This window comes from Trachypithecus francoisi, unplaced genomic scaffold (genome assembly GCF_009764315.1).
Source record: "Trachypithecus francoisi isolate TF-2019V2 unplaced genomic scaffold, Tfra_2.0 Lachesis_group3, whole genome shotgun sequence".
Lineage (NCBI taxonomy): Eukaryota > Metazoa > Chordata > Mammalia > Primates > Cercopithecidae > Trachypithecus > Trachypithecus francoisi.
Window position 1 is genome coordinate 3213258 of NW_022681468.1, and position 16486 is coordinate 3229743.

At 43.4% G+C, this 16486-nt stretch overlaps 1 protein-coding gene across 15 annotated transcripts in view; it reads right to left on the bottom strand.

The window, feature by feature from the left end:
- MARK3 (microtubule affinity regulating kinase 3) overlaps positions 1 to 16486 on the bottom strand; it is a 124617-nt gene that overhangs the window by 87510 nt on the left and 20621 nt on the right. For 10 of the 15 annotated variants that reach the window (XM_033191170.1, XM_033191169.1, XM_033191165.1 and 7 more), the window contains exon 2: positions 15880 to 16071. The exons of 1 other annotated variant lie outside the window; for it this stretch is intronic. In XM_033191170.1, the coding sequence (XP_033047061.1) occupies positions 15880 to 16071 (192 nt within the window). Of the gene's footprint in view, positions 1 to 15879; positions 16072 to 16486 lie in introns of those variants that run through there. 4 more of the 15 variants (XM_033191179.1, XM_033191173.1, XM_033191181.1 and 1 more) reach the window with 3 other exon arrangements.

The window sequence follows — 16486 nt, forward strand, 5'->3', positions numbered from 1 at the left end:
ACACTGTGGGACTTAACAGTAATTTATTTTCTCACAGTTCTGAGGGGACCTTATTCCTGGCTTGCTGATGGCCACCCTCTCCCCTGTGTTCTTACGTGGTGGAGAAAGCTACCTCTCTGGTGTCTCTTCATGTAATAGCACTAATCCTATCAATCAGGGTTCATACTTACAACTTCACTTAACCTTCTATAAAGACTCTATTACCAAATACAGTCACACTGGGGGTTAGGGCTTACACATAAGAATTCTGAGGCATACAATGCAATCCACAGCAAATGGAGACCAAGTCAAACAACTACAACAGTTGGTTACAAATGAAAACCTCAACATGGAAGAATATCACAAGCATGAAATAGAGTAAAAGAAACAGACACAAAACAATACACTATTATTAATATACCCTAACATTCTACTAGTACAATGTTAAAAGGACAGACAAAACCTATGGTATTAAAGGTGGCACAGTGGTTCACCTGAAGAGGTGGGGTACTGAAGGGATCTGAAGGAGGCCAAAGGGAGGCTTCTAGGGTGTGGGTCACAGTATATTTTTTGCCTGGGTCATGGTTATTCAAATGTGTTTACTTTGTGATAATTCATCAAGCTGTACACTTACGATTTGGGCACTTTTTATGTGTGTTACGTTCTTTTGTTTTTTTTTTTTTTTGAAATGGAGTCTTGCTCTGTCACCCAGGCTGGAATGCAGTGGCGCGATCTCAGCTCACTGCAACCTCCACCTCCTGGGTTCAAGCAATTCTCCTGTCTCAGCCTCTCGAGTAGCTGGGATGACAGGCACACACACCATGCCCAGCTAATTTTTGTATTTTTAGTAGAGACAGGGTTTCACCATATTGGTCAGGCTGGTCTCGAACTCCTGACTTCAGGTAATCCGCCTGCCTCGGCCTCCCAAAGTGCTGGGATTCATAGGCATGAGCCATTGCACCCAACATTTACATTTCAGTAAAGAGGTTTTGTGTTTTTTAAAGTCAATGATGACTTTAAATAAAATGTCAATAGATAATGCCTAAACCTGAAAAACAAGTAAGACTACAAGGATGTTATAAAGTATGAAAGAATCATTTAAAAGACTAAAGAATCACTTTAACAGATTAAAAGTGGCCATCTTGGGAGACAAGGAAACAGGTGAGTCTAGGGGACTGCTTTGTAACAAGTCTTGACTCTTTAAACTGTGTGTAATATGTAACTTGAATAAAAATAATTACATGAAAACTTATTTTCATAACCATAATGAGGACACTGGTTAAAGATGGCATACTGATCACATGCATTTCTCTCTCCTGCCACCTGATAGGCCCAACTGAAGAACAAAGACCAAATGACAAAGAATGGCCAAGAGAAGGGAAGGGGTGCCACCAGAAGACAAGTGACTTCAAAGAATTTCTGGGAGATAAAAATCTGACAGCAGTACAGCGGCACATGTAGTAGGGCACAGAAAGCCAACCCTAGAATATGCTTGGAAAAGGAAAAACTCAACTGTCGATAGAAAACAACTCTGTGTTATGTGTGTGGAATGTCCCAGTGTAAAGGCCAATGTGCCTCTGGCGTCTATGAGGCTAAGCCAGGCACTTGTTACCTATTTACTGGGAGTTCTCCGTTTTCTTCTTAGGGCTCCACTCTTGAAGACAGGAACAGAATGAAAAATCACACAAATGAGGAAAGCCTGTGATTTTTCCTGATGTCTTTCTTCAAAATTAAGCCTCTTCTTTCAAAAAAGGAGCTACAGTCAATTCTCGTTGTTCATTCTATGAGGTTACTGTGCTCAACGAATTGGTGAATACTAAATCATTGCTTCTAGGGGGTTAGGTTTCTGCAAGCCTCTGGTCACAACATTTTGCATCAACTGATCGATACATAAGTTTGTTTTATGTTTGTGTCTGTTTAAGAACATCTTCTTTACTATATATGATTGGTTAACACTGAATTCACAGCCACAGCACTGTAACGCACTGAGTGAAACTTCTAACACATGCATCTTCTTTGTAAAGCATCCTAGCCATGCACAGTGCAAGGAAAAACTCAACTGTCTAGAGTTTTATCCATGGCAAGGCCATGAGGTGCCTTACAAAGAAAACGCATGTGTTAGGTAAGTTTCACTCAAGTATGCATTAGGAAGACTAGACAGCACTTTAGCACTAAGATTGGGGCCCATTTTAAATAGCAAAATCATCAACAAAAAGTACAAAAACGAACAAAAAAAAATGGCATTAAATAGATCACAAAAAGGACACTGGTTTACAGCATGAAGACTGAAATAAGACAGCAAAGTGGGCCGGGCGCGGTGGCTCAAGCCTATAATCCCAGCACTTTGGGAGGCCGAGACGGGCGGATCACGAGGTCAGGAGATCGAGACCATCCTGGCTAACATGGTGAAACACCGTCTCTACTAAAAAAAATACAAAAAACTAGCCGGGCGAGGTGGCGGGCGCCTGTAGTCCCAGCTACTCGGGAGGCTGAGGCAGGAGAATGGCGTAAACCCGGGAGGCGGAGCTTGCAGTGAGCTGAGATCCGGCCACTCACTGCACTCCAGCCTGGGCGACAGAGCGAGACTCCGTCTCAAAAAAAAAAAGAAAGCAAAGTGTCCCCTTATTGAATCTTAGCTAGGGATGTGCATATTTTTCACCATTCTGCATATGTCCAAAAAGGATTACCAAAGCACTGTACTGATTTTAAGGTTACAAATAAATTTTATCGAACAGGTAAATTTGCAAATATAGAAACCACAAAAAAATAAGTATTAACTATCTGCCTGGAAATGAAGAGTGGTGATGGTTGCCCAACAACTGTACATATACTTGATGTCACTGAACTACACACTTAAAAAAAGGTTAACATCATAACTTTCATGTTCCATGTATTTTACCACACACACACACACACACACACACACACACACACAAAGTGTTGGCCAGGTGTGGTGGCTCATCCCTTTAATCCCAGCACTTTGGGAAGCCCAGGTGGAAGGATCACTTTAGCCCAGGAGTTCAAGACCAGCCTGAGCAACATGGGGATGCTTCGTCTCTAAAGAAAATACAAAAAATCAGCCAGATGTGATGGCATACACCTCTGGTCCCAGCTACTCAGAAGGCTGAGGTGGAAGAATTGCTTGGGCTCAGGAGGTAGAGAGCTGCAGTGAGGTGAGATTGCACCACTGCACTCCAGACTGGGCGACAGAGCAAGACCCTATCTCAAAAAGAAAAACAAAATGTTCAAAACCGTGGAATTGTGACTTTTTATATATAGGGATTAGGTTTATATGGAGCTTTTTTCCTGCACATTAACTATACCTCCAGATTGTACTAAAAGCATGCTGTTTTTATGCTTTTCTAGTTATATATGTAGTCTATATCTTATATAGAATATGCAAATTATATCTTACACCAAGGCTTTCTTTCACTCTTGTCTGCTTGTTTCCAAAAGTTTCTGTTTCTTTTTCTTAAGAGACAGGATCTCGCTATGTTCTGCAGGCAGTGGCTATTCATAGGAGCAATCCTGATCCCAATCCCCATCGCCCTGATCAGCAGGGGAGTTTTGACCTGCTCCATTTCTGACCTGGGCCAGTTCACCCCTCCCCTCAGACAACGTGGTGGACCCCTGCTCTTGGGATATAATTAATTTTTAATCGAAGCAAATCATTCTGGGTTTTAACATTTTTTTGTCAGTGACTACAGCTGTTTTGAATAAAAATTCAATTCACCACTGTCTACCCACCCCCAAGAAACTACTTGCTGAGTTTTGGTATAATGTCAAAGAATGATATCCACAATCACCTGAAAAGGGTATTAATATATTCCCTTCTTTCTGTAGCTACATTTCTTCACACACTTCAACCAAAACAACATATTGAAATAGTGTGAATGCAGAGCAGACACAGGAACCCAGCTAACTTCTATTAGGCCAGACATTAAAGGGGTTTGCAAAAAACTTAAACAATGTCACTCTTTCTCAATACTTTGCTTTGGAAAATAGTTGTTTTTCATAAAAATATGTTACTTACATTACCATGTAATAGGATTATTTTCAATGATTTAATATATATTTTAAGTTCCTAAGTAATAACTTCTAATTCAGCAGCTATCAATACATATAACCTTAATAAATAAAAGCTTTGGGGAGTTCTCAATTTTCCATTTATTTATTTATTTATTTACGAGACAGGGTCTCGCTCTGTCACCCAGGCTGAAGTACAGTGGCACAATCTCGGCTCACTGCAAGCTCCGCCTCCCGGGTTCACGCCATTCTCCTGCCTTAGCCTCCTGGTACCTGGGACTACAGGCGCCCGCCACCTCGCCCGGCTAATTTTGTTTTTGTATTTTTAGTAGAGACGGGGTTTCACCGTGTTAGCCAGGATGGTCTCGATCTCCTGACCTCATGATCCACCTTTCTCGGCCTCCCACAGTGCTGGGATTACAGGCATTGAGTCACCACGCCCGGCCTCAATTTTCAGTTTAAAGAAGTTCTGAGACAGAAAAGTTTGAGAACTGCTGTTCTCATCAATGGCATTGTACATAACCACTGAAACGAACAATTATGACGATTAGTGGCAACATAGAAAACGGCTTTGGATAAAATTTCAAGGGTGGAAAAAACAAGACACAAAATTATAATCAAATATATGTTGAAAAAACATGTATATGGAAAATACACAAAAACGAAAATGGTATTCAGAATATTAGGATTGTGGGGGTTTTTTTCTTCTCTATTCTCCAAACTTTCTGTAAAGTTGTTAACATAGTCTTCACCAACAAACTCGTGACTAAACATATAACCATTTATGCAAAGTCTCAGGAAATTTCACACACCCCAGGATGAAGAAATGGGTTTTCAACAGGCCTAGCAGAGGACAGGAGTGAAGCACGAGATGAAAAGTCAGGAGGGGGAGGACTCAGTGATTGAGGGGTGGGATCATCTGTTCCTCCCAGGCAGAAGAGAAGGTTCTTATCTAGAGAAACTGAATACTCTCAGAAATCTAAGGACACAAATATCTGGGGTCTTCAATAAAAGCACCAGACAACTCCCAATAGGAAAGCTCTGTGGTCAAACATGTCCTATTCATACAAACACAGCTTGTGATCAGACGCTTAGGGCTCCACATTAGGTACCGACAACCAGAGGCTAACAGACTACCAGAGACAGTCTCTACATGAAAGAGAGGTAACAAGAAAGAACTCCAGAAAGAAAGAGAAACAATGCAGGGAACGAAAATCTACTTTATAAAAAAGTTAAAAAAAAAAAAAAGCCAACAGCTAGATGTTGTAAAAACAGTAACAACAAACAGATGAAAATGATCAAAGAGTGAGTTGGGGAGAGGAGACACACACACACACACCTTTTTTCTTTTTTTTTTTGAGACAGAGTCTCGCTCTGTCACCTAGACTGGAGTGCAGTGGCGTGATCTTGGCTCACGGCAACCTCCGCCTCCTGGGTTCAAGCGATTCTCCTGCCTCAGCTTCCTGAGTAGCTAGGATTACAGGCATGCGCCACTATGCCTGGCTAATTTTTTTGGATTTTTAGTAGAGGCAGGGTTTCACCATGTTGGCCAGGCTGGTCTCAAACTCCTGATCTCAAGTGATCCTCCCGCCTTAGCTTCCCAAAGTGCTGAGATTACAGGCATGAGTCACTGTACCTGGCCCACACACACATTTTTAACAGAAAGACTGAAGATGAAGTTAAAATATCTCCCAGAAAGTAAAAACACAGAGATAGAAGACAGATTTTGAGGCTCTTTTCAAGCACTCCAGTCTCTGCTTGAGGATTCCAGAATGAAGATTTTTAAGTTAAAAAAGACAATTTTCCAGAACTGAAAGACAAAAATATACATATTAAAAGGGTCCAATGAGCACCAAGAACAACGAATGGAAGACTAACCCTTGGCACCTCAATGGGTAATTTCTTTTTTCTTTTTTCTTTCTTTTTTTTTTTTTTTTTGAGACGGAGTCTTGCTCTGTCGCCCAGGCTGGAGTGCAGTGGCCGGATCTCAGCTCACTGCAAGCTCCGCCTCCCGGGTTCACGCCATTCTCCCGCCTCAGCCTCCTAAGTAGCTGGGACTACAGGCGCCCACCACCTCGCCCGGCTAGTTTTTTGTATTTTTTAGTAGAGACGGGGTTTCACCGTGTTCGCCAGGATGGTCTCGATCTCCTGACCTCATGATCCGCCCGTCTCGGCCTCCCAAAGTGCTGGGATTATAGGCTTGAGCCACCGCGCCCGGCCCTTTTTTCTTTTTTTTTGAGACGGAGTCTCGCTCTATCGCCCGGGCTGGAGTGCAGTGGCCGGATCTCAGCTCACTGCAAGCTCCGCCTCCCGGGTTTATGCCATTCTCCTGCCTCAGCCTCCCGAGTAGCTGGGACTACAGGCGCCCGCCATCTCGCCCGGCTAGTTTTTTGTATTTTTTAGTAGAGACGGGGTTTCACCGTGTTAGCCAGGATGGTCTCAATCTCCTGACCTCGTGATCTGCCCGTCTCGGCCTTCCAAAGTGCTGGGATTACAGGCTTGAGCCACCGCGCCCGGCCTCAATGGGTAATTTCTAAAAACCAAGGATAAACTTCCAGAAAGAAAAAAAATGTTACATACTTAAGCTACTTACGTGGTTGTTATACTCCAGTCTCTGACATCACCAATATCTGAAAACCTTTCATGATCCAAGTTTGAGCTTCTCATTCTTTAACCAACTTCTCCTACCTTCCTGCTCACTCAATCTAGTATTCCAATAACTGTCGGAATTTACCAGGATCTGTAATCCACTGACCCCACCCCTTCATAGGGTCAGTCTTCCTTAAGTTCTTACTCCTAATTATATCCCTAATTTCATTGTGATCACTCCTGGGGGCTCCATATCAATGCTCCTCTGTCCTTTCACTATACTAATGTGGCAAAACCCCAACCTCTGCAATCATGCCTGCAGCTGGGCAACTGAATGTGGCTGGAGAGTAACGCACCACCATGCTGACTCTTTCCCCTTTAAATCCTTGGTCACCAACCTCAGGGAAGCCTTAAGGCTGCCTGGCAGTTCTACTACATTTCTCTAGTCCATTGACTCTCCTGCTTATCTGACAATTATTTTAACCTACTCACATGTCTAATATATCTCCTCCTCTTAGCAGATCAGTTTGCTTTCCATTTTATTGAAAAAATAGTTTGCACTCAGCAGAGAATTTCTACAAGCTCCTCCTACCATAAGGATCCTCTCACCTGTACTGATGCCAGCACCCTCTGCTTTCCTCCTATTTCTTTATTTTATTTCTTTATTTTTTGAGACAGAGTTTTGCTCTTGTCGCCCAGGCTGTAGTGCAGTGGTGCGATCTCGGCTCACCACAACCTCCACCTCCCGGGTTCAAGCAATTCGCCTGCCTCAGCTTCCTGAATAGCTGGGATTATAGGTGGATTAACAGTTTATAGAAAAAGAAGTAACTATTTAGACAAAGCTTTAAATTTATATAAGAAAATAAATGACCATCGCCAAAACTCAACAATACTTACACAGTCTTAATTTAATACGCCAAATATATCATTGCAATAGAAAAGCCAGGGAAAGAAATGTAGATATGGAAGTGGGAAGTGGAAGTCAATGATGTTTAAAATAATAAATTTGGAGAAAGCTATTAGAGTATCAGAAGAAAGAGCTTTAAAAAGTGGGGGCCTTTGAGTAATAATGCTGAGGAAAAAGGGATAAGAAAAGAAACTTCTGATTGTCATTAGAACTTTTTTTTTTGAGACAGGGTCTTGCTCTGTCGCCCAGGCTAGAGTGCAGTGGTGCGATCTCCACTCACTGCAAGCTCTGCCTCCTGGGTTTACACCTTTCTCCTGCCTCAGCCTCCCGAGTAGCTGGGACTACAGGCGCCCACCACCACACCCAGCTAATTTTTTGTGTTTTTAGTAGAGACGGGTTTCACCGAGTCAGCCAGGATGGTCTCGATCTCCTGACCTTGTAATCTGCCCACCTCGGCCTCCCAAAGTGCTGGGATTACAGGCGTGAGCCACTGTGCGTGGCCAGAACTTTTCAGTATATTTGACTTGTCAAGCTATGTGCATGCATTACTTTAGGAAAATAATTTTTTAACAATAAATAACTCCAATAAAGCACAAACAACTGAAACAAGTGAGTCCTGTAGTTCATGTGAGGGGAAAAGTCTCTGGGAGGCTATGAAAATTAGTAGGGGGAAAATAATGAACTTGAAAGAAAACTGTGGTGTAAAACAGGCAATATTTCACACCAAAATAACTATAAGCTATGAAAAGTTGGTCAAAAGTAAGACAGCAGATGCAACTAACATCCCCAAATTCATAGTAAATATGGGATAGATGCTTCCAGGACAATATGGATAATGGGTAGTACTTCCATTTAAGAGCTAAATCAGACGAATTTCACAACTGGTACATGTATTTTAAAAATATATAAAATGAGCATTTTGATGTCCATTTCTTTACTTTTTTTTTTTTTTTTGAGATGGAGTCTCACTCTGTCGCCCGGGCTGGAGTGCAGTGGCCAGATCTCAGCTCACTGCAAGCTCCGCCTCCCGGGTTCACGCCATTCTCCCGCCTCAGCCTCCCGAGTAGCTGGGACTACAGGTGCCCGCCACCTCGCCCGGCTAGTTTTTTGTATTTTTTAGTAGAGACGGGGTTTCACCGTGTTAGCCAGGATGGTCTCGATCTCCTGACCTCGTGATCTGCCCGTCTCGGCCTCCCAAAGTGCTGGGATTACAGGCTTGAGCCACCGCGCCCAGCCTTGATGTCCATTTCTAATTGGTTCATGGTCATGCTGGGGGGAGTCTCACCTAAACTGAACTTACACCATAACTAGGCTATTTAAAGGTTTGATTTAAAATGGTCTCCAGAGTGTACATATTAATGTAACTTGGTTATGATTCTTACTCCAACAGGTTTGTTAAATTAAAACATCTTTCTTCCAACAAACACTTAGTTTTTCACGTTTTTTTTTTTTTTTTTTTTTTGAGACAGGGTCTCACTCTGTCACCAGGCTGGAGTGTAGTGACGTGATCTTGGCTCACTGCAACCTCCGCTTCCTGGGTTCAAGTGATTCTCCTGCCTCAGACTCCCAAGTAGCTGGGACTACAGGCGTGCGTCACCACACCCGGCTAATTTTTGTATTTTTAGTAGAGACGGGGTTTCATCATATTGGTCAGGTTGGTCTTGAACTCCTGACCTCAGGTCTCGATCTCTTGACCTTGTGATCGGCCCACCTCAGCCTCCCAAAGTGCTGGGATTACAGGCATGAGCCACCGTGCACAGCCCTCATGAGTATCTTTTATGTTCACAACATCCTTGTGACTTAAATGCATGATACAGATTGTCCCTATTCCCTTCTTTTAGAAAATTATTTTCACTATATAATTCTACATCTCTGTTCTAACCCCAAGGACAGCAGTTAAAACTCTCAACATAATACACAATAACCCTTTAACTTATACTGACTCAGAATGAATTAAGTCCCCAAATCATCAATGCCACTCTTCCCGTAACCCTCTGGGTTTTCTTCAGAGGTTTTAGTTCTTCAACAGGCAAGATACATCACATTCCCATCACAGGGCAAGAGAACACTGACAAAAATAAAGATGTTAGCTGAGAACAGTACTAAGTAGCTGGGTGTGGTGGCTCACCACAACCAGGCTGGAGTGCAGTGGCGTGATCTCGGCTCACTGCAAGCTCCACCTCCTGGGTTCACACCATTCTCCTGCCTCAACCTCCGGAGTAGCTGGGACTACAGGCGCCCGCCACCACGCCCGGCTAATTTTCTGTGTTTTTAGTAGAGATGGGGTTTCACCGTGTTAGCCAGGATGGTCTCGATCTCCTGACCTGGTGATCCACCCACCTCGGACCCCCAAAGTGCTGGGATTACAAGCGTGAGCCACCGCGCCCGGCCTACAAAACTGTTTTTTAAGTCATGGGACAAATCTTCACGAAGACATGAAACCCAAATGTAATAAAGAAAAAGATTAAATGATTTTGCTACAAAAATACTTAAAAACTTCCCTCAAACAAGACATCATAAACAGTTAAAAGAAGCAATCTAGGGAAAGATATTCAAAACCTATATTAACAGACATATCAGACAGATGACTGAAACATAAAGGGTTTAACTTCACTAAGATTAAAAAAAAAGAAAAATGAATAAAGGATATAAACAGGAAACTTGTTTTATTTTTATTTATTTTAGAGAGTGTCCTCTGTTGCCCAGGCTGGAGTACAGTGGTACAATCATAGCGCAATGCAGCCTTGTACTCCTGGGCTCAAGTGATCCTCCTGCCTTGGCCTCCCAAAGCGCTAGGAATACAGGCATGAGCTACTGTGGGGGGCCAGGGAACTTGCTTCAAAAAGAAATTATGAATGACAAAAACATATAAAAAGATCATAAATCTAAGTTGTGAAAAGGGAAAAAGCAACTTCTGGCTTTTTCTACACCCTTTTTTTGTCCATAAGTGCTATGGTTTGAATGAATATCCCCTTCCAAACTCATGTTGAAATGTAATTGCTATTGCAGCAGTACTAAGACACGGAGCCCTGGAGAGGCAATCAGACTGCAAGGGCTCTGCCCTCTTTTCTTCCTTTCTCCTCCTCCTCTTCTCTTCCCTCCCCGCTGCTCCCCACCCTTTGCCGTTCCATCACGCCCTTCATGTATCATTGAGAAGGCCCTGGCCAGATGCAGCCCCTGGATCTTGGACTTCCCAGCCTCCACAACTGTAAGAAATAAATTTCTTATCTTTATAAATTACCTAGTCTCTGGTATTGTGTTACAGCAGCAAAAACAGACTAAGACATTCAGATAGACAAAAATTATCTACAGTGTAGAAGCATGTAGGAAAATGAACACTCATTCATTTTGGTAGGATAATAAAGTAGGTACATCACTTTTTATTCAAAACCAATTTAGTAGTATCTATTACAATGTCAAATATTCATCCACTTTGACCTAGGACTTCCATTTCTAGGAATCATCCTACAGAAACACTTAACAAGGACACACAATGCTAAAGAATGTCCACTGCAGATCCATTCGTAACAACAAAAACTTAGAAACAACCCTAATGCCCACTGACAGGAAATAAGCTATGGCACCACCATACCCAGGGAGGCTCTGCTGCCTCTAAACTCATATGTCGGATCTATGAGTACTAAGACCCAGACACGGTCAAGGTACATTACTAAGTAAAAAAAACCTATCATCATGTCCCATATAAGTCCCTTTTTGTTAATTTTTTTTTTTTTTTTTTTTTTTTTTTTGAGGCGGAGTCTCGCTTTGTCGCCCGGACTGGAGTGCAGTGGCCGGATCTCAGCTCACTGCAAGCTCCACCTCCCGGGTTTACGCCATTCTCCTGCCTCAGCCTCCCAAGTAGCTGGGACTACAGGCGCCCGCCACCTCGCCCGGCTAGTTTTTGTATTTTTAGTAGAGACGGGGTTTCACCATGCTAGCCAGGATGGTCTCGATCTCCTGACATCGTGATCCGCCCGTCTCGGCCTCCCAAAGTGCTGGGATTACAGGCTTGAGCCACCGCGCCCGGCCAATTTTTTTTTAAGTTAATGTTTATATAGAAAACTCTGGGAATATATACCAAACTGCTGAAAGTGATTGTCTTTGAAGAGACAAATTTCAAGGAACTTACTTTCTACATAATTAATTTCTATAATGTTTACATTTTATGTCATATCTACAATAGGCAAAAAAAAAAGAGTAAAATGATTTTGTTCAAAAGTTTTTTCTTTTTTTTTTTTAAGTTCTGGGACACATGTCAGAATGTGCAGGTTTGTTACACAGGTATACATGTGCCATGGTGGTTTGCTGCACCCATCAACCCATCATCTACATTAGGTATTTCTACTAATGCTATCCCTCCCCTTGTCCCTCACCCCCTGACAGGTCCTGGTGTGTGACATACCCCTCCCTGTGTCCACGTGTTCTCACTGTTCAACTCCCACCTATGAGTGAGAACTTGTTCAAAGTTTTAAAAAAACTGAGAAAATTTTTACATTAAACCACTCTGCTAGTCATATTCAAGCATTTCTAGAGAAAGAACCTACTAGAAGTAAACACCACAGGCCAGACTCCAGACAATGTTAGTTAGGTAAGGTAAATGGGAGAGGGTGTGTCTGTCCCAATGCTCTCTTAGCCCACCATCTCTGCCCACATAAGGAAGCTGGCAAGTAGCCACCTGGAACTGGTGGGAACTAAGAAACTCAGAGGTCTGGTTCCTTATCTCAAGAAAGCTTTAATCAAGGACAACAAGGACAGCTCCGCCCACACAAGCTGTTTACAGATTCCAAAAGCAGTCTACGGCAGCTCAACAACAAGGAGTCTTAACTAAAAATCCACAAGGATTTTATCACTAAAATTGATGAACTGTCAAGACGCAAATTTCTGGCAATAGTCTTTTAAAATTCCAGTTAGCATAGTCCAGTGCTTCCCAATCTTTTCCAAGTCTCAGCACACACAGGAAATGAGAATATTTACAGGTCACACTGCTTCAAATAGAGGATGCTTGCTGACAGATGACGGATCCGGGGCTCATGCTCTTGCAGCCCCAGTCCTGGTGGGCTGCAGGCATGAATGCTACGCCATATGTGTCACAGTCTTGGCACATCTATCAGGAGGGTCCTGCACAAGGAGAGTATTTGCTTTAAAAGCTTCCATCAAGTATTACTACATTCAGGCCAGGCATAGTGACTCACATCTGTAATCCCAGCACTCTGGGAGGCCAAAGTGGGTGGATCACCTGACGTCAGGAGTTTGAGACCAGCCTGGCCAACATGGTGAAACCCCCTCTCTACTAAAAATACAAAAAATCAGTTGGGTGTGGTGGCAGGTGCCTGAAATCCCAGCTACTCGGGAGGCTAAGGCAGGAGAATAGCTTGAACCCAGGAGGCAGGAGGTTGCAGTAAGTCAAGATCACGCCACTGCATTCCAGCCTGGGCAACAGAGTGAGATTCTGTTGCCACCCGCCCCCCGCCAAAAAACAGTATTATTACATTCACTTAACAAATATTTATTAAGTACCTAACAGGCTCCAAGCACTGTGTTAAGTTCTGTCATCTTCCGCTACAGACTGGAGATAGCCTGCAGACTAGAGCAGGAGACAGACAAACGAGCAATTCCAATACAATGTAAATTGTGCTGTATAAGGGGAGTATCGGGATTTTTATGGAATCCCATGCCTGGGGAAAGGGTATTTGTCAATGATTATGTCTCAGAAATGTTCCCTAAACAGAAGAGTAAAGAGTACTTCAGGTACAGGAAACAACAGGCGCAAAGACTTAAATGCAAGAAACTATATCAAAGGTTGGGCATGCTAGCTCACACCTGTAATCCCAGCATTTGGGGAGGCTAAGGTGGGCAGATCACTAGGTCAAGAGGTTCAGACCATCCTGGCCAACACGGTGAAGCCCTGTCTCTACTAAAAATACAAAAATTAGATGGGCATGGTGGCACACACCTGTAGTCCCAGCTACTCAGGAGGCTGAGGCAGGAGAACTGCTTGAACCCAGGAGCAGAGGTTGCAGTGAGCTGAGATCACAACACTGCACTCCAGCCTGGCAACAGAGCAAGACTCTGTCTCAAAAAAAAAAAAAAAAAAGGCAGCAAAACAGGCTCTGTACCATACAAATAGAACAATAGGAGGGAGTTAGTTTTGTGGTTTTAATGCATGTATTTTTTGATTAATAGGAAAAGGAACTAGCAAAGTCATTTCACCAAGGTTAGGAAAGTATGTGCCTTCCTACACAATAACTGACTAAACGTACGCTATGAGAAAAGTAAATTAAGAAAATTCTTGAAGATAAATTTGTAAATATTGACAATACTATTGATTAGCAAGTAACATCAGCTCATACAAATTAAGTGTATTCCTGAAGTTAAAGACAATTTTTACTGTGGTGGCAGATATTTGCTACTGAAAAAGAACAAAATATTACCTATTTTTAAAGGTAAAGATTATTTAAACCCTCTATGATATTTCCAACATTTAAAGTAATGGGAAAGCAAAAGAACTCCCAGACCGGCGCAGTGGTTCACGCCTGTAATCCTAGCACTTTGGGAGGCCGAGGCAGGCAGATCATGAGATGAGGAGATCGAGACCATCCTGGCTAACACAGTGAAACCCCGTTTCTACTAAAAATACAAAAAATTAGCCGGGCATGGTGGTGGGTGCCTGTAGTCCCAGCTACTCAGGAGGCTGAGGCAGGAGAATGGCGTGAACCCGGAGATGGAGCTGGCAGTGAGCCAAGACTGCACCAGGGCACTCCTGCCTGGGCGACAGAGCGAGACTCCATCTCAAAAACAAAAAACAAACAAACAAACAAAACAAACAAAAAACTCCCAGACACCTAATATATGTTTCATGTTCTTTTGAGAAAGCTTAATTAGGCTAGGCGTGGGGGCTCATGCCTATAATTCCAGCGCTTTGGGAGGCTGAGGCTGGCGGATCACCTGAGGTCAGGAGGTCGAGGCTATAGTGAGCCATGACTGCGCTACTGCACTCCAGCCCAGGTGACAGGGCAAGGCCCTGTCTTGAAAATAAAATAGGCCGGGAGCAGTGGCTCATGCCTGTAATCATGGCACTTTGGGAGGCCGAGATGGGCAGATCACGAGGTCAGGAGTTCAAGACCAGGCTGACCAACATGGTGAAACCCCGTTTCTACTAAAAATAAAAATAAAATAAAAATTCAGCCTGGTGTGGTGGTGTGTGCCTGTAATCCCAGCTACTCAGGAGGCTGAGTCAAGAGAATCGCTTGAACCTGGGAGACGGAGGGTGCAGTGAGCTGAGACCATGTCACTGTACTCCAGGCCTGGGCTACAGCGCAAGACTCCATCCCAACCCCCACCCTCCCACCACCAAAAGAAAGGAAACAGCTTAATTAGTCAGGCATGGTGGCTCATGCCTGTAATCCCAACACTCGGGGAGGTCGAGGGAGGAGGACTGCTTGAGCTCAGAAGTTCAAGACCAGCCTGGACAACATGGTGAGAACCCTGTCTCTACAAAAAAATTTTTAAAAAATTAGCCGCGTGTGGCAGTGCATGCCTGTAGTCTCAGCTACTTGGGAGGCTGAGGTGGGAGAATCGCCTGACCCCAGGAGGTCGAGGCTATAGTGAGCCATGATTGCACCACGGCACTCCAGCCCGGGTGACAGGGTATGGCCCTGTCTTAAAACAAAATAGGCCAGGCGCAGTGGCTCATGCCTGTAATCCCAGCACTTTGGGAGACCAAGGCGGGCGGATCATGAGGTCAGGAGTTTGAGACCAGCCTGACCAACATGGTGAAACCCCGTCTCTACTAAAAATACAAAAAAAAAAAAAAAAAAAATTAGCCTGGCGTGGTGGTGTGTGCCAGTAATCCCAGATATTCGGAAGGCTGAGGCAAGAGAATCACTTGAACCTGGGAGGCGGAGGTTGCAGTGAGCTGAGATCGTATCACTGCACTCCAGCCTAGGTGACAGAGTGAGACTTCTGTCTCAAAAAAACAAAAAGAAAAACAAAAACAAAAAAACGAGTTCAGGAGATCGAGACCATCCTGGCTAACACGGTGAAACCCCGTCTCTACTAAAAATACAAAAAATTAGCCCGGTGTGGTGGCGGGCGCCTGTAGTCCCAGCTACTTAGGAGGCTGAGGCAGGAGAATGGCACGAACCCGGAGGCGGAGCTTACAGTGAGCTGAGATTGCGCCACTGCACTCCAGCCTGGGCGACAGAGGGAGACTCCATCTCAAAAATAAATAAATAAATAAAAACTAAAATAAAAACAAAACAAATAAATAGCTTACTTAGCTTAGAAATAAGGCCAAATATATCTATATTCTTTTCTCTCTCTTACATAGAATAAACAGAGCAACTGTCATAACAGAAATAAGCATAACTGGTATTTACCTCTCTGCCTGTAAGGATATGTCTTGCCAATTTTACTTTTGCAAAATTCCCCTTGCCGATTGTTTTCAAAAGTCTGTAGTTTCCGATGTGAGGTTGTTCGTCTGCACAGGAAGCTATAGAGTTTCTACACCGAGCTCCTGAGCGGCTGGTACGAGAGGTAACTTCTTGACGCCCATCTCCATGTGACGTGTGCTGCAATACAGCATACACAAAGATAAGGAAACGAGAGAACACAGAGTGCTTGCCAAGTTCTAAGAGCTTCTAGTTGAAGAAACAACATTCCTACTTTAATTTTAAGTATCTAGCACTTCAAAGGAATTTAACCACATAATATAAATTTGAGGAAAATGAGAATTCTGAGACAAAAAATACCAAGTGTTGAAGTTCAATTGGGTGTTCAGGAATAAATTAGATATTTTGCATACGTGGCTGCCATATATAATAGGAGTAAAAGGGCTGCCTTCGGGTTATACAGTGCTTAACTTTTCCATATGCTAGTAAGTGCACCTGCACACCTGCGCCTCACTACAGCCCGTGCAGCAGGGGAAAAGCTAATGTCACCATTCACCAGATAAGGGTACAGCCACATAACTGTTCAGGGGGAAAT